At 38.8% G+C, this 20407-nt stretch overlaps 1 protein-coding gene across 19 annotated transcripts in view; it reads right to left on the bottom strand.

The window, feature by feature from the left end:
* RBMS3 (RNA binding motif single stranded interacting protein 3) overlaps window positions 1-20407 on the bottom strand; it is a 1638617-nt gene that overhangs the window by 637739 nt on the left and 980471 nt on the right. For 14 of the 19 annotated variants that reach the window (XM_060180467.1, XM_060180472.1, XM_060180474.1 and 11 more), the window contains one exon: window positions 158-330. In XM_060180467.1, the coding sequence (XP_060036450.1) occupies window positions 158-330 (173 nt within the window). The remainder of the gene's footprint in view (window positions 1-157; window positions 331-20407) is intronic. The other 5 variants (XM_060180468.1, XM_060180477.1, XM_007516928.3 and 2 more) reach the window with 1 other exon arrangement.

Genomic DNA, 20407 nt, shown 5'->3' with positions numbered 1-20407 from the left:
AACTGGATTCAAACTCCCTATTTGCTTATAGGTCAAAGTCATCTTCATTGAGACACCAGTGAAGAGGTGTATCAGGTGCAAAAGAAAAAAAAAGCCCCATGTGAACCTAACTGATGTGAGTGAACATTAGAAAATGTACAGAGAGCAGGTCACTTACGGTTGGCAAAGCTTAATTAGGTCCTGGTCAGTGGTGCCTGGTGGGAGGCCTCGAATGTACAGGTTGGTTTTACTCAACTGTTCCCCACTGCTGTTGTTGCTGCTGTTGTTGCTGCTGCTGTTTGTGCTGGGACTGGGAGGAGCCATGGGGTGGGGAGCTGGTGCATAGGACTGCTGGAAACAGAAGAGACAGGTTCTGGATAAACAAAGCCAGCATTTATTCACAGTCTAGCAGAGCAATCTGAAATCAAAGCAAAATTCTTGTCCTTCCAGTGAATTCAAACATTCACATGCATCACTACCATATATGTTACTTCTGGGGTCATCACTTACTTACCCTCCCCAGTTATAACTAGCATAAGTTATAGACACATAAAATAAAAAGATGTTACCAGATCCTAAAAATATGATAGTCTTTATAATCATGCATGTCAAACTCAGATATGATTAATAATTGCTTTATTTCTCTAGTACGCAGCCATGTTTTTAAAAGTTCTAAAATTATATGATAGAGTTTTGAGGCCGTGCTTATTCTTATGTTGTTGTGTGATCCTGATGTTGCTTTAACCTAAGTCTCATAATACTCATTAATATGAGAGAAATTTAAACAGTATTACCTTATGTTAGAGGATATTTATACAAAAACCTCAAAAGAGTTAAAGCAAAGTCATTCTTAGAAACTAGTATGTTGGGAACATGTGTGAGCCTGATAGAGCTTAGGGAGAACCACCCCCATCTTTGGATGGAGGTCTGAGAAGATAACCTCTTGGTAAGTCTCTCTCAACCGAGGTGAGCATAAGGGGGGAAACTCAGACTTGGTTCTTTCCTTCTTGACTCTCAGGCCCACAGATACCCCAGTACTTCCCTCCATTAACTGCAGGCCACATGGCCACAGATTCACTCATTCAAAGTCACCTTCTGATCACAGAAGAACACACCTTATCACACACTTCATCACACACCTCAGACCCCAGACAAGAGAAATTCCAAACTATATGGCCTTTTGACATCCATCTTCTCTCTGTCTCACCCTATGGGTTTAACCCCTATGCTTCTCTCAAATACCTTTGGATAATTAAGTTGCTTGTGTTATGGAAAATAACTGTCTTGTATCTCATCAATTCCTGTCATACCAACCCCCTACCTTAGGGGCATGCTGACTGTTAAGAAACCTGTAATTTCTGTCATATTGCAACAATAATTACCTCCATTGCTTTTCTATTTAACTCATGTCCACTTTGCTAATAAACGGACTCTAGGATTCTGGGACTCTAAGGACTCAGATTCTAGATTCACGCTAAGAGTCCCCTGGTGTCTTTTACTTCATGTCACCCCTGTCGTGAGCGAGAAAGAACCAGCCCGTTACCTTTTTCCTGGAGGACACCATGTCGGAGAAGGAGGGAGACACCCCGAAACTATTAATTGCACAATGAAAGTTAGAAATAACAAAAGTGGGGGGAGTTAGGAAGATGGCGGCCTGAGAAGTCGCTAACAGCAAGTGCTCTGATCGCATCGTCGGCAACGGTAGGATTTTCTGCCTTTAGCAGGCCAGTCAATAAGGGGGGACACCAAAGAAGTGATTACAATTTAATTTGGGTTAAGAATTAGAGTAAAGGTGACACGGACTAGCGGGGCGCCAGAATTCCCAGGTGGCGCCGGGCAAGGCGAGTGCGCCGGGCATTGTCCTACGCCAGCCCAGGAAGGCGGCTCCTCCGCCGGTTGCAGAGCGCGGCAGGCAGAGGACCCGGAGAGAGCACTTTAGCTCGGGGGCTTCCTCTTGGGAGTCTCCAGGGTCCACCGCGACCCTGAGGGCGGATCCAAAGACTTCTTGAGTATAGCTCTCATTGGATCAAAGGACTTGGAGCTAGTTTTCATTTTTGAGAAATCCTTTAAAAAAGTCTGGAGTGGGGGGTTTCCCAGAAGATGGCAGACTGAGAAGCGGCTAGCCTTGGAGCTCCGGACAATCTCGTGTAAACAATAGGATTTTCTGCCTTTAGCAGGCCAGCCAATAAAGGGCCATAGCGGTGACAACAAGGAGGTGTCTATAACTTAATTTGGGTTAAGAATTAGAGTAGGGGAAAATAATTCTTTTTTCTTCCTTTTAATTTTCAAGCATACATCCTTCCCGCTGCCCCCCCCCCCCCCATAAGCAGTGCCTGGGACTAGCTACTAGCAGGATACCCCATACCACCAAACAGGGTGTTTTTTTTTTTTTTTTTTAAATTCACTGATACACATTTGGGAAGTTCCTCGCACTGCTCTTTAATTACAACTCTTCTTCTTATCTTCTCCCTTTTCTCTCTCTTATCTCTCTCTATCTCTCTTTTTTTTTTTTAATCTTGTCATACACTTCTTTCTTCATTGCCTTTCTGAATTTGTGAATTACTTTGGGGAAGAAATCTGACCCAGAGTGGACTCTCTATGTGTGTATCTCTGCTCTAGTTCCCTTTACACTCTTGTTACCCCTAGAATATACACTGGATAGAAGATTTGCATAACTGTCTATTCTTGCTATCCTCTCTTCCTTTTCTCTTTCTTCACTGGGATTTGGTTACTATTTTTTCACGGACTGGAGAAATTGTTTGGCTAACTGGTAACGATTAAACTCCTTCAATACTTACTTCAGTTGCTACGGTTATTCCGGAGGTTGGTGAGTGCAATTGTCATAAAGGTATTTAGTACAGTGTTACTTGTGCTCAAAACACAACAACTGAGGAACAACAGAGCATTAAAAAAAAAAAAAAGAGAGAAACACATAAATTAAAAAAAAAATGGGTAGATTAAAAACAAATAAAACTGCTACCCCAATGAATGAAGACAAGAGCCCAGAAGAAACCACAAATCAGTCAGAAGTAACCATAGATAAGAAAAGTATGCAAGCAATAATAAACTTATTAATCACAGAAATGAAAACAACATTGGAGGAAAGGAATGGCAGTATTAGGGAAACAACAGTTGAGACCCCCAAGGAAAAGACTGATTATCTTGAGACAATTAGAGAACTGAAAGCTGAAATAGCTGTAATGAAGAAAGAAGCTGAGGCAAGGGAAAGCAGACTAACAGAAGCAGAAAACAGAATTAGTCAGACCGAGGATGAGTTAGAGAAAATGAAGAAAGAGGTGAAAGAGCTTAAAAAGAGATTGAGAGACACTGAAAACAACAACAGAGACATATGGGATGATCTCAAAAGAAGTAACATTCGTATAATTGGCCTGCCAGAGGAAGAAAGAGAGGAAGGGGAAGAAAACATTCTAGAGGAAATAATACAAGAAAACTTCCCAGACCTGAATAACAGAAAGGATATCAAGGTTCAAGAGGCCCAGAGAGTACCAAACAGAATCAACCCAGACCTGAAGACACCAAGACACATCATAGTCACAATGAGAAGAAGTAAGGATAAAGAAAGGATCCTAAAGGTTGCAAGAGAGAAACAAAAAGTCACATACAGGGGAAAACCCATAAGACTATCTGCAGATATCTCAACTCAAACTCTAAAAGCCAGAAGGGAGTGGCATGATATCTATCGAGCCCTGAATGAAAAAGGGTTTCAACCAAGGATAATATATCCTGCTAGACTTTCATTCAAGCTAGATGGAGGGATCAAAACCTTCTTAGACAAACAACAGTTAAAGGAGGCAACTATCACCAAGCCGGCCCTGAAAGAGGTACTAAAAGACCTCTTATAAACAAGAACATCACTATAATACTTGCAATATATCAGAGTAAACAAATTGTTTTTTAGAACAATGGCACTAGAATACATTAAATCCATAATATCAATAAATGTCAATGGCTTAAACTCACCCATCAAAAGGCACAGGGTGGGGGGATGGATCAGAAAACATAAACCAACCATATGCTGCTTGCAAGAATCCTGTCTGTCACAACAAGATAAACACAGACTTAAAGTGAAAGGATGGAAAACTATCATACAGGCTAACGGTCCACAAAAAAGGGCAGGAACAGCCATTCTCATCTCAGACACGATAGATTTTAAATTAAATAAAGTAATGAAAGATAGGCAAGGACATTACATAATGATTAGAGGATCAATCAGCCAAAAAGACTTAACAATTATTAACATCTATGCACCCAACAAGGGACCATCTAAATACATTAAGCATCTACTGAAAGAATTTCAAAAATACATCAATAGTAATACAATAATAGTGGGAGACTTCAATACCCCACTCTCACACTTAGACAGATCAACAAAGCAGAGAACCAATAAAGATACAAGAGAATTGAATGAAGAGATTGACAGACTAGACCTCTTGGACATTTTCAGACTCCTCCACCCCAAAAAACTGGAATACACCTTCTTTTCAAATCCACATAACACATACTCAAGGATAGACCACATGTTAGGCCACAAAGACAGCATCAATAAATTCAAGAGCATTGAAATCATCCCAAGTATCTTCTCAGACCATAGTGGAGTAAAACTAACTTTTAATAACAAACGGAAAATTATTAAAAGACATAGAATTTGGAAACTAAACAACATGCTCCTTAAGAACCACTGGGTCAGACACTCACTCAAACAGGAAATTCAAATGTTCCTGGAAACTAATGAAAATGAAGACACAACCTATCAAAATATTTGGGACACAGCGAAAGCAGTACTGAGAGGGAAACTTATAGCCATACAATCACATATTAAACACCAAGAAGAAGCCCAAATGAACGACCTTACTACACACCTCAAGGACTTAGAGGAAGAGGAACAAAGGAACCCTAAAGCAACCAGAAGGACAGAAATCACTAAAGTTAGAGCAGAAATAAACAACATCGAAAATAAAAGAACCATACAAAAGATCAATGAAGCCAAATGTTGGTTCTTTGAAAGATTAAACAAAATTGACAAACCCCTAGCCAGACTCACCAAACAAAAAAGAGAGAAGACTCAAATTAATAGAATTGTAAACGATACAGGAGATATCACAACTGACACCACAGAAATCCAGAGAATCCTGCGAAACTTCTATAAAGAACTATATGCCACCAAGCTAGAGAATCTGGAAGAAATGGAACAATTCCTAGAAACCTATGCACTTCCAAAACTGAACCAAGAAGAACTACAAAATATAAATGCACCAATCACAGACAAAGAAATTGAAACCGTTATTAAGAATCTCCCCAACAACAAAAGTCCTGCACCAGATGGCTTCACAAACGAATTCTACAAAACTTTCAGGAAACAGTTAATACCCATACTTCTTAAGCTATTCCATAAGATTGAAGAAACAGGAATACTCCCTTCCACCTTTTATGAAGCCAACATCACCCTGATACCAAAAGCTGATAGGGACAGAACAAAAAAGGAAAACTACAGACCAATATCTCTGATGAACATAGATGCCAAAATATTAAACAAGATCTTGGCCAACCGGATACAGCAACACATCAAAAAGATTGTTCATCATGACCAAGTGGGATTCGTCCCAGGAATGCAAGGCTGGTTCAACATCTGTAAATCAATCAATGTCATTCATCACATCAATAAAAGCAAAGCCAAAAACCACATGATTATCTCAATAGATGCAGAGAAAGCCTTTGACAAAATCCAACACCCATTCATGCTCAAAACTCTACAGAAAATGGGAATAGATGGGAAATTCCTCAAGATAGTGGAGTCTATATATAGCAAACCTACAGCCAACATCATACTCAATGGAGAGAAGCTGAAAGCATTCCCCCTCAGATCGGGGACTAGACAGGGCTGTCCACTGTCACCGTTACTCTTCAACATAGTATTGGAAGTTCTTGCCATAGCAATCAGGCAAGAGAAAGAAATCAAAGGGATACAGATTGGAAGGGAAGAAGTCAAGCTCTCACTATTTGCAGATGATATGATAGTATACATAGAAAGACCTAAAGAATCCAGTAGAAATTACTGGAAGTTGTTAGGCAATATAGCAAGGTATTAGGCTACAAAATCAATGTACAAAAATCAGTGGCATTTCTTTATGCAAACACTAAATCTGCAGAAGAAGACATCCAGAAATCACTCCCATTTACTGTTTCAGCAAAATCAATCAAATACCTAGGAATAAAGTTGACCAAAGAAGTGAAAGACTTGTATGCTGAAAACTATGAGTCGCTACTCAAGGAGATAGAAACTGATACCAAGAAATGGAAAGATATCCCATGCTCATGGATTGGAAAAATAAATATCATCAAAATGAATATTCTCCCCAGAGCCATATACAAATTTAATGCAATACCCATCAAAGTTCCACCAGGCTTCTTTAAGAGAATAGAACAAACACTACAATCATTTATCTGGAACCTGAAAACACCTAGAATTGCCAAAACAATCTTAAGGAAAAGAAACAGAAATGGAGGCATCACACTCCCAGACCTTAAACTATATTATAAAGCCATCATCATCAAAACAGCATGGTACTGGAACAAAAATAGGCACACAGACCAGTGGAACAGAATTGAAAGCCCAGAAGTAAATCCCAACACCTATGGGCATCTAATCTTTGATAAAGGGGCCCAAAGTATTAAATGGTAAAGGAAGCTCTCTTCAATAAATGGTGCTGGGAAAACTGGGTTGAAACATGCAGAAGAATGAAATTGAACCACTTTATCTCACCAGAAACAAAAATCAACTCCAAGTGGATCAAAGACCTAGATGTCAGACCAGAAACAATCAAATACTTAGAGGAAAACATTGGTAAAACACTTTCCCACATACACCTCAAGGACATCTTTGATGAATCAAACCCAATTGCAAGGAAGACCAAAGCAGAAACAAACCAATGGGACTACATCAAATTGAAAAGCTTCTGCACATCCAAAGAAACTATTAAACAAACAGAGAGACCCCTCACAGAATGGGAGAAGATCTTCACATGCCAGACATCAGACAAGAAACTAATCACCAAAATATATAAAGAGCTCAGCAAACTTAGCCGCAAAAAAGCAAATGACCCCATCCAAAAATGGACAGAGGAAATGAACAAAACATTCACCACAGAGGAGATCCAAAAGGCTAACAAACATATGAAAAACTGCTCTAGGTCACTGATTGTCAGAGAAATGCAAATTAAGACAACACTAAGATACCACCTCACTCCTGTAAGAATGGCATACATCAAAAAGGACAGCAGCAACAAATGCTGGAGAGGATGTGGGGACAGAGGAACCCTTTTACATTGCTGGTGGGAATGTAAATTGGTACAGCCCCTGTGGAGAGCAGTCTGGAAAACTCTCAGAAGGCTAGACATGGACCTTCCATATGACCCAATAATTCCTCTCCTGGGGTTATACCCCAAGGACTCCATAACACCCAACCAAAAAGAGGTGTGTACTCCTATGTTCATAGCAGCACAATTCATAATAGCTAAAACCTGGAAGCAACCCAGGTGCCCAACACCAGATGAGTGGCTGAGAAAGCTGTGGTATATATACACAATGGAATACTATGCAGCTATCAAGAACAATGAACCCACCTTCTCTGACCCATCTTGGACAGACCTAGAAGGAATTATGTTAAGTGAACTAACTCAGAAAGATAAAGATGAGTATGGGATGATCCCACTCATCAACAGAAGCTGACTTAGAAGATCTGAAAGGGAAACTAAAAGCAGGACCTGATCAAATTGTAAGTAGGGCACCAAAGTAAAAACCCAGTGGTGAGGGGTAGACATGTAGCTTCCTGGGCCAGTGGAGGGTGGGAGTGGGCGGGAGGGATGGGTCACAGTCCTTTGGTGGTGGGAATGGTGTTTATGTACACTCCTAGCAAAATGTAGACATATAAATCAGTAGTTAATTAATATGAGAGAGGGAAATCAATTGTATGTCTCAAAGTTTCTCAAAAGACAAACTGAATCTTTTTAATATATAGGCTGTGCATTTGATATGCGGACTCTCTCAAAAGCCTAGACCAAGTAGATTAGAAGCATCCAATAGCACAGCTATATACAAGATACTGGGTACTGTACAGCAAACCATAACAAAGGGACTTTTCAAAGTTAACCCAATTAACAAATAATGTGATAATAATATTAACTATTGATTGTCTTTTTGAACCCTAAGACAGCAGGAACCTCACATCTTCACTATAGAGCCCCTACTTCCCCCAGTCCTGGCACCCTTGGATAGGGCCCACTTTCCCATATGCATCTCCCAATCCAAACCAAATAATATTGCATCCGCCGATCACAACCTAACCAAAGCAATGATTGCCATCTCAACATGCTTCACCTCAGACTGTATCCAGAGACTTCACGTGTGGAATGACAACCCTTCAGCTTTATTACTCGGGTGAGACCTTTCCTTTAATAGTACACTCTAATTTCATCTTAGGTAGTTCACTTTCTAACAAAGTCCCATAACCTAGATATACACCAGTTTCTGTGAGAGAGAGCTTATGTGCACACGTATCCATAAACTACTGCAAAATATATACCTGAAAGCAGGATTACACTAGAGTTTGCAGTGAGTACCTCCCTAACACTTCCTCTCCACGATTCCAAGCTTGGGATCTATGATTGCTCAACAAATTGTTTGGCTTCATATGTTAACTCTCTTTTCAATCACCAGGTTCCAGATGCCACCAGGATGCTGGCTAGGCTTCCCTGGATTGAAGACCCCACCAATGTGTCCTGGAGCTCAGCTTCCCCAGAGACACACCCTACTAGGGAAAGAGAGAGGCAGACTGGGGGTATGGACCGACCAGCAACGCCCATGTTCAGCGGGGAAGCAATTACAGAAGCCAGACCTTCTACCTTCTGCAACCCTCAACGACCCTGGGTCCATGCTCCCAGAGGGCTAGAGAATGGGAAAGCTACCATGGGAGGGGGTGGGTTATGGGGATTGGGTGGTGGGAATTGTGTGGAGTTGTACCCCTCCTACCTTATGCTTTTGTTCACTAATCCTTTCTTAAATAAAAAATTAAAAAAAAAAAAAGAAATAACTAAAGTGTAGAAGAATATTGCTCATGATAATATTTGTGGCCCATCTCTGTCTTAACCACTAATTTTAGCCTATATAACTATCCCATATTTCTCAACCATAACTCACAGTGTAACTTAAAACATAAAGAGCACATTTCATAATAATCCTTTTGGAATGCTTTTAGCTGAGTTATAACCTGAATACTCAGTAACTGTCCACTGAGAAGTGAGAGGTATGCAATGATCAGATAGCAAGTATTAAACACATAGGATAGATCTTGTTCAATACAAATGGGATAAGAGTAGTAGTTAACCCACAGAGATAAGAAGCCAAATTTTAGGGCAATTCAACCTTAGCCTCCAGTACTGTGGTATGTTTTGAACCTCCAAGATTTCATAGTGTCCCTAATACCTTTTTCCAGCTGCCTTTTAGATTCATTTTATCAAATGCAAATCATTTTTATTTCAAATGCGCATTCATCTCCCAAGTCCTTAAACTCATTACATTGCCTCATTTCGTTCTCTCTTGCTTGTATCTTCCAAACTCCACGATAGACAACTTGGTGTTCACTCCAGATCTTTTGTAATCCTAAATCTTAGAACACAGTCAACCAAAAGCTACCAGAGGAAAACAGAACAGAATTGGAGGCTTCACACGCCCAGTTGTCAAACTATATTTTGGTGCTACTGTAATCAAAACTGCCTGGAACTGGAACAAAAATAGATGCACTGAGCAGTGGAATAGAATTGAGAGCCCACAAATAAGTCCCCACACCTATAAACATATAATTATTAATAAGAGAACCCAAACTATTAAATGGAAAAAGAAGAGTCTCTTCAACAAATGGTGTTGGGAAAACTGAATTGAAATGTGCAGAAGAATGACTACATTTCCCCATACACAAAAGTAAACTCCAAATGGATCAAGGACTTGGATATTAGACCAGAAACTATCAAATACCTAGAGGAAAGCATTGGCAGTATTCTTTCCCATCTAAATTTTATAGGCATCTTCAATGATATAAATCTAAGTGCAATCAAGACTAAAACAAAAATTAAAACAATGGGATACATCACACTGAAAAACTTTTGCACAGAAAAAGAAACCACCACACAAAGAGAATTCTTTTTCACGGAATGGTAGGTCTTTACATACCATACATCAGACTAATAACCATACTAATAACCAAAATATATAAAGAGCTCACCAAACTCAGCAACAACAAAGCAAAAAAATGACTATCAAAAAGTGGGGAGAGGATATGAACAGAATATTCACCAAAGAAGATGTCAGAAAGGCCAACGTATATGAAAAAATGCTCCAAGTCATTGATTTTAAGAGTAATGCAAATAAAGACAACAATGAGATACCACTTCACTTTTGTGAGAATGTCATAGATCAGAAACAGCAGCAACAACAAAAGCTGGAGAGGTATTGGGGCAAAGGAACCTTCCTGCACTGCTGGTGGGAATGTAAATCCCTGTAGACAGAAGTTTGAAAACTCTCAGAAAGGTAGAAATGGACCTGGCAATTCTTCTCCTATGGATATATCCTAAGGAATCAAACATACCCATCCAAAAATATTTGTGTATACTTATATTAACAGCAGCACAATTTGCAATTGCCAAAACTTGTAGGCAACCCAGGTATTCAACAACAGATGAGTGGCTAAGAAAGTTATGGTACATATAAACATATAAAAATAATTAATTCGCCTTCTTTACCTCATCCTCGATGGGGCTTGAAGGAATCATGTTAAGTATGATAAGTCAGGAAGAGAAGGATGAATACAGGATGACCACACTCATAGACAGAAGTTGAGAAATATAAACAGAAGGGGAAACTCAAAGCAAGATTTGGGCTGGATTTGGTGTACTGCACCAAAATTAAGGACTCTGAGGTGGAGGAGAAGGGTTTCAGGTCCTGGTGCATGACGGTGGAGGAGGACCTATGTGGGGAGGTTAGTGTGTTTTTCAGAAAACTGAGAAATGTTGCAAATATATCAATGACTGTGTTTACTGTTTACTGTAAACCATTAATCCCTCCAATAAAGAAAAATAATGAAAAGCTACCAGAGGCTGTTAGAATTTCTATTCCCGGGGCCAGACGGTGGTGCACCTGGTTGAATACACACATTACAGTGCATAAGGACTTGGTTTCAAGCGCCTGGTCCGCACATGCAGAGGGAAAGCTTCACAAGTGGTGAAGCAGGGCTACAGGTGTCTCTCTCTCTCTCTATGTCCCCCTTCCTCTCAATTTATCTCTGTTTCTATCCAATAATATAATGCAATAAAAATTCAAAACATTAAAAAAAATTCTATTGCCACTGGATTTTCATTGATTCCGTAGACCTGCATCTGAGCCATAACACATACTTCAATCGTCCTATATAGATAGTCTCCTTCCCCAAATACTCTGTTCTTCATTGGGGAAGGTGACAGTATGGGGCAATAAGACAGAATAATCAAAAAACAAATATAAGTCAGAAATATATCAGGGAATTGAATATATAGAGACACAAGAGAGCTCATATGACAAGAGCAAAACTGAAGTCTTCCACCGACTTTATGAAACATTGTAAGAGGGGTCTACAAAGTTCCTGGGTTAGAATGAAAAAAAAAAACAAAAAAAAAAACAAAACTCCTTCTTGACCTAAGAATTTGTTTCACCGCTGGGGCATCTCATAACACTGACGTTCCACCTCTTTTTTTTTTTTTTCCAATTTTATTTATTTATTTATTTATTATTGGATAGAGACTGGGAGAAATTGAAAGGGGAGGAGTTGACAGGGAGAGAGAGGGAGAGAGAGAGAGAGAGAGACCTACATCCCTGCTTCAATACCTGTGAAGCTTTTCTCCTGCAGGTGGGAACTTGAACTTGGGTCCTTAATGTACCCGTTCAACCAGGTGTGCCACCTCCTGGCCCCAAGTTCCACCTCTTTATAAGCCTCATGCATATAATTGTTCAACACCCTCCTGCTGAAGCAGCCTCTACTCAGTCTCACAATAGAGGCAGATGGTATTTATCTTTTCCTTCCCCTGTGTGTTTTATTGTCTTAAATCTTCTAAGATTTTGTTGTCATTATTTTTTTTTAATTTCTATTTTTAGCTGTTAGGTACCACTGTCATCTCCTCACTCTCTAAATTCTTTGAATTCCAACTGTCCTCAGGCTTCTTTTAAAACAAGGCTTTGTTTAAAACATTTTTATTTTTTGTTCTCATTGTGTAGCCTTTAAAAACAACTGGGGAGCCAAAAATGTCTCAAGCTTCATGTAACACAGATCAGATAGGCTTGTTGAGACTGAAGTCTATGAGGAATCAAACAAAAAAAGTATCAACTGGGAGCCCGGCGGTAGCGCAGCGGGTTAAGCACACATGGCGCAAAGCGCAAGGACTGGTGTAAGGATCCCAGTTCGAGCCCAGGCTCCCCACCTGTAGGGGAGTCACTTCACAAGTGGTGAAGCAGGTCTGTCGATCTTTCCCTTCCCCCCCTCCCCCCCCTCCATTTCTCTCTGTCCTATCCAACAACGACGACATCAATAATAACTACAACAATAAAACAACAAGGGCAAAAAAAAGGGAATAAATAAATAAATAAATAAATATCAACTGCAGGATGACCAGTATGTATTTACTTAATTCTCTCCCCTTTTCAGTGCAGCCCCCTGGGAATCTGTGAGCATTTCCATAAGTGGAATGCCATTTAGAAAATTGCATGGTGCCTCAAACAATAAATGTGTCCTCTGAAAATTAAAATAGACAAAACCAAACCCAAGTAGAAGCTGGTATCCATACAGGGGAGCTATATATATGGAAATGAGGTATGTAACTTACAAATAGGAATGCAAGCACCAGATTACTGTGGAGAAAGGACCTGTCTCAGAAACCCTTTGAAAAATGCATAAGCACAGGTGGCCTTCTATCTCATATCCTTGTTTGCTAATTCTAGAAATTCCGCTGAAGATGGTAGACTTTCTAAGAGTTATTAACCCAATCTACGCACCAATTTTATGACCCAGTGCTGACACTCTTGCTCATTCTTAATATTTCATCTACCTTTGGGTAATACACTGAATGATTCAGGTAGCCATTAGAATTGTAATTCAGTCTTTGAAGTTAAGAATTATAAATTCCTTCTGCTCCATCCATTCTCAAACTATATACCCTTTAATCAACAAAATGCTGGCAGAAATTTCCCTGAATGACTGATAAATACAAAGGATTAGGTGCATTAATTTGTGAAAAGCACAAGGTAGTTTGCATGCACTGGTTGCCAAAGACAAATGACCTACTAAAGCATCTGAGAGGGAGGAGGGAAACAAAAAAAAAGGAGTGTCAGTAATCCAAGGGGTTAATAGGTCATAGCAGTCACTTTCTAATTAAAAGTAATGCTCTCTTTCCCACTTCTTTGTTTTAAAATGGATTTGGGATTTTATCCTTGATCAACTTTAAGTCATGTGGGAGTATCAAGAAAAAAAAATAGTATATATTTCCTTAGACAAACTGGATTTTACTATATTGCTCAAGGTCACATCTTTAGATCTTCAGTCTAACGCTCTCCCAACTGAGCTATTTCAGCACACTCAAGGTCACATCTTACAAATCCTGTTTAGAAGTGGTGAGAACTTCCAGTCAGGGGTTATACAACACTGTGAAACTGTGCTGTACATGGGCAAGAGGTTGCTGTGAATTTGCAATGTCAGCTAACATAGGACCAGCAGATTAGGCTGACTGATAGAAGAGCAGCTTCGGACAGGACTCTGTGTCAAGGAGAGACAGAAGAGTTCTGTAGGGACTCCAAGCATATGGAGCCCCTATCCATATTACATCGATTTCTCTCAGATATTTATTCATGGTGACATAGCTGGAAGCATTTGTTAGGGATTATGGGATGGGAGCTAAAGTCCCCTTAGCCACATGTTGGGACTGCTATATTAGCAATCAGCATTAATGTTCTCTTTTGGAAATTAAATTAAATTAAATGACTTGGCATCCATTTTAGAAAATTCTATGCTTAAAATAATGTTTCTAATAATTATAGGTAACAGTTATTGTATACTTGCTAAGCACTCTATACATCATCTTCATAACAGCCTTCACATCATATGCCAAATGAAGCAAGCTGTACTCTTCTGATTTTACAAATGAGAAGAGTGAGATCCAGAGATGGCAATGACCTTCTCAAGGTTACAGAGACAGACCTTGATTTGAACCCAGGGAGTCTAATTCCAGAAGCCAGGTCAACTTTCCCAATACTGCACATCTAAGTCTGTTAGTAATTTGGGCACCAACAAATACAAATGGCTTCCTTGAAGTAAATTCTAGGAAATGCCACTCTTACAGAAACTTGTCTGTATCCAAGTATAAGGGGATGGAAGGAGTGATGGTGATAAGTTGCATCCAGTCAAAGTGAAGGTTAATAAGACCTTTCTCTTTAGCATAATATAATGAAGGCTCTTTTAGAATTTAATTTTGAAGGGGAAGTGACCATCAGAAGCAAGCTTACTATGAGTTTTTCAAATAATGTCAAGCAACTGGGTTCATTTGTCAAGATTCATGGTTTATTACTTAGTAACAGGAAAATGAACTGGCTTGTAGATCATTCTAAACAGCTGATTCATTTAGTGTGCTTTGTTAATATGCCTCATTTTTCAAGTCTGAAAAGTGAATCAACCCAGTCCTCCTACATTCTTGTGAAATGCATAGCTTATGTGTATAGGTTTGGAGAGAGGTTCATTGTGTTTTTATTCTTAGGTGCTTTAGAGAAAGATTGGAGAGCCACTAAATTGGTTATTTGTTTGTCTATGTATTTTAACAGAGAGCATTTGACACATCTAATAAATAGTATTCATGCCTCAATAAGAACCACATTACATGACTATTCATCTAAAAGCAGAGTTGAAGTACATGCATATTAGTCAAATTTTTTGTTTGTTTATTTGTTTGCTGGGACTTCATAATCCTGAACCAACTTTTTTTTTTTTAAGATAGACATATACAGAGAGATAGAGGAACAAAATGAGAGAGGGAAAGATACTGTAGCACCCAAGCCCCCTGCTCTAGTGTGGTGGTGGTCAGGACTGAACGTGAGTAATACACATGGTAAAACAGAAACTGGCCTAAGTGAGTTATCCTGAAACCCCAGCCAAATTGAGACCAAAATTCTTAAATTGGTACTCTTGACTTTCGGAGAGGATATATAGTGAGGGTGGTATGCTTTTCAGTGTGCTTCTGTACTTTTCAGCTTGCTTGACATCACCTCTGTCCATAACAGTTACATGTCAGTTGTATGACCTACCACCTGAGTTGTGGCAACTGAAAAATATTTATATATCCATATATTCCTTTGGGAGTGGAATAAGGTTGCCACTAGTTTAGAAGCACTGTTTCAGACAGACCTAGTTCCACTCCTCTCCTCGAGGGTCAATACAGTAGTCCTCATGGAATAAGTCAAGAGGCCAGAAACCATGTCACTAAAAATCCCCACCACCTAAGCAGAGTTTAGCTTGTTGACTCCAAGCACATACAGCAGTGTTCAGCATCCACCCTCTGTAATGAAGATGTTGGTGTGCCACATTTCATTTGTAGCAGATCACATCTGAAACATATTCCTCCCTTTGATTGAAAACATACCTCTTTTACAAAGAGAATTTTAAATTTTTTTTTTCACATACAATTCCCCTTGGCTGGGAAGCACAAAGTTTTGATGCCAAACTGCAGTCAGTTCTATTCCCAGCATCTGGTTGCTGGCAGAATCCTGAAGTAGTTGGTCTGGTGGTTTTGGAGTATCCTTGGACTCCACCATGCAGCAGTCTGTTCTACTGATGGCCTCCCCAATTTGTTTTTATTCATCTCTAGTGCAGCAGAATTTGTACTCTTTTATCCACTCAAGGGTAAAGCCCTGGATAAAGTCTCCTGTGGGACCGACATGCCAACTCTTTTACTATCCAATAATGAATACAAACCACATTCCTGTCTTAAATCGTACATTATTTAGTCTGCACGTACACATGCAATCTATTGCTCTGTGGATAATGCTACGACAGGCTATTGGATTCCTCTCCTAGTGTAATTCTATATAACCTTGCTTCCATAGCTCTCTGTTTTACTGTGAGCACAACCTAAGAGAATGACCATAGCAAGAACTGTGACAATAACTAAAATATCTATAATAGCTTCAAATGAAGGTTAAGTATGAATATTTTCTATGAAGGCAATAACAGATGCAGCTAAATAAATATCAAAAGCAAGCCATAGTTTCAAGAACCACATATAGACTTTGCAATTTTATGCTAGGCAATTACCTTACCATTATCTAGAATATGACTATAAGAAACAATTGTCTAAGTTATGCCCATTATAGGAAAGTTTGGTGAAAACCTGCCCCACTACTCTTTTCCTATCCACAGCTCAACTATGAAAAAATAGCAATACAGGGCAAAGCTCCTTGCAAAAGGCAATCATTTGCACATTCTCTGTCAACTGGTCTAGGTAATAACTGCTGTCAACAGTGGTAGCATGTTGCTTTACAGTCCCAGATCGCCTGCTGAGGACTGTGTTCTACCACTAGACACTTAAATCTCGACTCTTAAGTGAAAGATTGATGACAATAATCTCCCCACATAGGACTGTTGTGAGGTATTAATCTATAAATTACATGTAAAGTATTTAGCTTTCAGTCTGGCATAGAGTGATATTCAATAAATATAATTTTATTCTTATCATTGCATCAAAGCCATTATTATAAAGCAGATCCTTAAGATGAATATTGGTCTTTGGGTCCTCTCTAGACAAAGTTATCCTTATGGGGCTGTTGCATGGAACAATTTATTAGGAGGAGGAAGAGTAGGAAAAGGAGAAGGAGAAGGAGAAGGAGAAGTAGTGAAAGTAGAAATGGGAGGTATGTCTTTTTTTTTTTTTTTTTTTTTGCCTCCAGGATTATCACTGGGGCTGTGTGTGCACTATGAATCCACTTATCTTGGAGACTATTTTTTCCATTTTTCTTATAGGACAGAGATAAACTGAGTGGGGAGGGAAGACAGATGATGGAGGAAGAAAGACACCAGCAGACCTCCTTCACCCTTTGTGAAGCGACCCCCCTGCAGGTGGGGAGCCAGGGGCTCTAACTGGGATCCCTTGTGCTGCATACTATGTGCGCTTAACCTGATGAACTACTGCCTGGCCCCTAGAGCTACTTTTCTTTTGTTTTACATCTTATTATTTTTCTTTTAGTTATTAATTAGGATCCACTACTCTGGACTCACTTTTTCAGACAGAACAAGAAAGGAAAAGGATCAGAGACTCAGAGGGAGAGAGGAAAATACCACAGCTTCAAAGATTTCCCCAGTGCAGTGGGGGCCAGGCATACACTGTGTCTGAGCACACAGCAAAGCAAGTACACTATCCAGACGAGATGGAACTACATCATTGGAGCACTGGTGGGCCATCAGGAATCACAAAGCAAAAACTAAGCAATTGTGAAACAATTACTGTGGATTGAGTAACTAAGCCCAATATATTTACAAATCACTACAGAAGTTTTAATAAAATTTTACCAGGGTGAGAGTCAGTTTTGCTCCAGATAATAGTTTCTGACAACCTAAGCAGATTTCATAAGCACACACTGTACCGTGCTACTTACAAATTGGCTTCATCTACAGACACTGAATTCCACTCAAAATCCTAGACATTAAGTTACATTTTAAAAGTAAAAAACTGATTAGTTGTATTATATGAAATACAATTTTATTTTATAGTTAGCAATTATAAAGCAATTTTTAATGCATTTAAGAACTAGTGAAGACTTATAGCTTTACCTGACACTAATGCACTCTTATAAAGCTTCGTCATGTCTCCAAATGCCAGTGACATACAGTCTTTGCTCTGTGCTCTCTCTTTATTTGATCTAACTCTTGGCCTCTTTAAGGAAAAGTAAAATCAAAACACGTCTAGATATGAAGTGCTTATGGTATTAATTTAAAACCCCATGGTGGTGGGGGGAGGAAGGCACAGCAGGTTGATCACAGGCATCACCATGTGCAAGGGCCAGGTTTAAGCACCAGTTCTCCACCTGAGGGGGAAGCCCCATAGGCAGTAAAGTCTGCCGGTGTCTAACATTCTGTCTCCCTCTCTGTCTCCACTTCCCACATTAATTTAATTTTCCTCTGTCCTGTTAAATAAATCCAAAAGGGGAAGAAAAAAAAAGGTTAAGAAAATAGCTGTGGATTTGCCATGCAGGCATGATACTGCAGTGGTAACTCTAGTGACAAAAAAAAAAAAAAAAAAGTAGATGTCCCACCTAGAAACTTTCAAAGCAGTTGAAAGGTGATGACATTTTTTTCCCCTCAAGTTTTCCCTCTTCCACTCTTCTTTTTTCTCTCCCTTCCCTTCCTCTCTCTCTCCTTCTCCCCCCCCCCTCCAGAGCCCTCTCCCTCATTCCTCTCCCTCATCCCTCTCCCCTCTCCTTCTCTCTACCCCTTTCCTTTTCCCCCTCTCTCTCAACAAAGTCTCTATGAGAAATGAAAAGAATGGAGGAAGGGGTGATTGTGAATGCTGGAGTTAGCCTGCAAACATCAAGCACCAGTGATAATTCTTATGGAAAAGAAGTTCCCAGATATACTTCAAAAATAACCTGAAAAACATTTAATTCCAATACTGATAGTGATTGGTTGATATTGAATATCTCAGTCATTATTTATTCCCTAGTTAGACATCAGAATGTCTATTACATTATAGCAGCTACTGTTAGAATCCCTGGGAAATTCCCAAAGTAATGATAACCCTTGTGTGGAAACTTCTCTCTATTAGTTCAGCAAATACTTTAGAGACAAACTCAAATGTCTATTTTCATGATGGGTTAGAATTTCTGGAAAAGGACTTAAGATCTAGAACAGGTCTACTGTAGGGGAACTCTGAGATATTTAGTAGTCAGTATCTTAATTCAAAATCCTAACAGAGATAATGTGGAAGTATAAAGCAGTATGCCTGAGTCACATTTTGTACCTTATAGTATGTTTATTTAAAATTTGGTTTATTTTTCCTTCCCTTTATGTTTTAACTATTTTTCCTAACATGTTTCATAATTTTTATGTTTCTAGTACAATATTCTCTGTTGTCTGAAAATTATAATAGGCAATATTGCCAAATAATTATTTCACCTACATTTATTGTAGCTGAATTGCTATGTTGACATAGCAATTTATTGTAAAGAATGAACACTCTCAAAATGAGCCATTTTTCCCCACTCAGTTGACTTATTTTCATATTAGCCAGCTATGTTATTGGTTTGGATTCTAGTAGTAAATGAGTAATAGAAATAAAGTATTTAGTTTAAATATATATATATATATATATGTATATATATATATATATATAAAAACCATTGACAATATAAAGCCAATAAGAGCATCAAATGGTATAAGGTTTATTTGTTGCATCAAATGCATTTTCCCAATTAAATTAGAATCCTTTTTATTCTGATAGTGATAGTTGACTCAAAGCATAATATCATATATAATTACACAATCAAGCCTGATTTCCTTAACCAGGCCTTCATTTCACTTCTGCAATATCTCCCTAGACATTTCTAACTTGTTTCCTCTTAGCTTGCATTTACCTTCACTTTCTTGCCATATTCTAGTCACATCTACATCTGTACCTTATTTGTCTTCCTTACTCTACCTGAAATAACTTGACTGTATTTCTTTTTTTTTCCTTTGATTGTATTACTATATCTTATTTTAAGGTGACACTAAAATTGACCTTATAAGCTGGAACATCCTTAAGAGCAGAACGGAAGACTTTAACAAATAAACCAGAATAACCAGAATATGGGGCATAAATTCAAACTGTTCAAAGTTAGACTATATGGTCATACGATACTTACTTTCTATTTATCTAGATCTCTCATTTTTCTAGGATTGCCTAAATGTCTACCAAATTTCATCACATATTTTTCCTTTTCTTTCTTTACACTTATTTCATTATTTAACTAACTGTTGAATGTTAAAGTTGGAGAAATATTTTTTTCTATCAAAGGCCATTTGGATATTGTATTTTAAATATTTTATTTATATATTGGATAGAGCTGGAGATAAATTGAGAGAGAAAGGGAGATAGAGAAGGAGAGAGGGCGATGCCTGCAGCACTGATTCACTGCTTGTGAAGTTACTCCCTATAGAGGGTGGGTACCAGGGGGTGGAACCAGGTTCATTACACATTGTTCTATGTACCCAGCTGAGTGTGCCACCACCTGACTCCATCACTGGGATATTTATAATGTCACTCATTACCCAGACACAATTATTCATTTAAAAATAGCACTTAACATTGCTATGAATTAT

This window comes from Erinaceus europaeus, chromosome 21 (genome assembly GCF_950295315.1).
Source record: "Erinaceus europaeus chromosome 21, mEriEur2.1, whole genome shotgun sequence".
Classification (NCBI taxonomy): Eukaryota; Metazoa; Chordata; class Mammalia; order Eulipotyphla; family Erinaceidae; genus Erinaceus; species Erinaceus europaeus.
The sequence above is the reverse complement of the archived record's forward strand: the minus strand, read 5'-3'. Positions and strand labels throughout refer to the sequence as shown.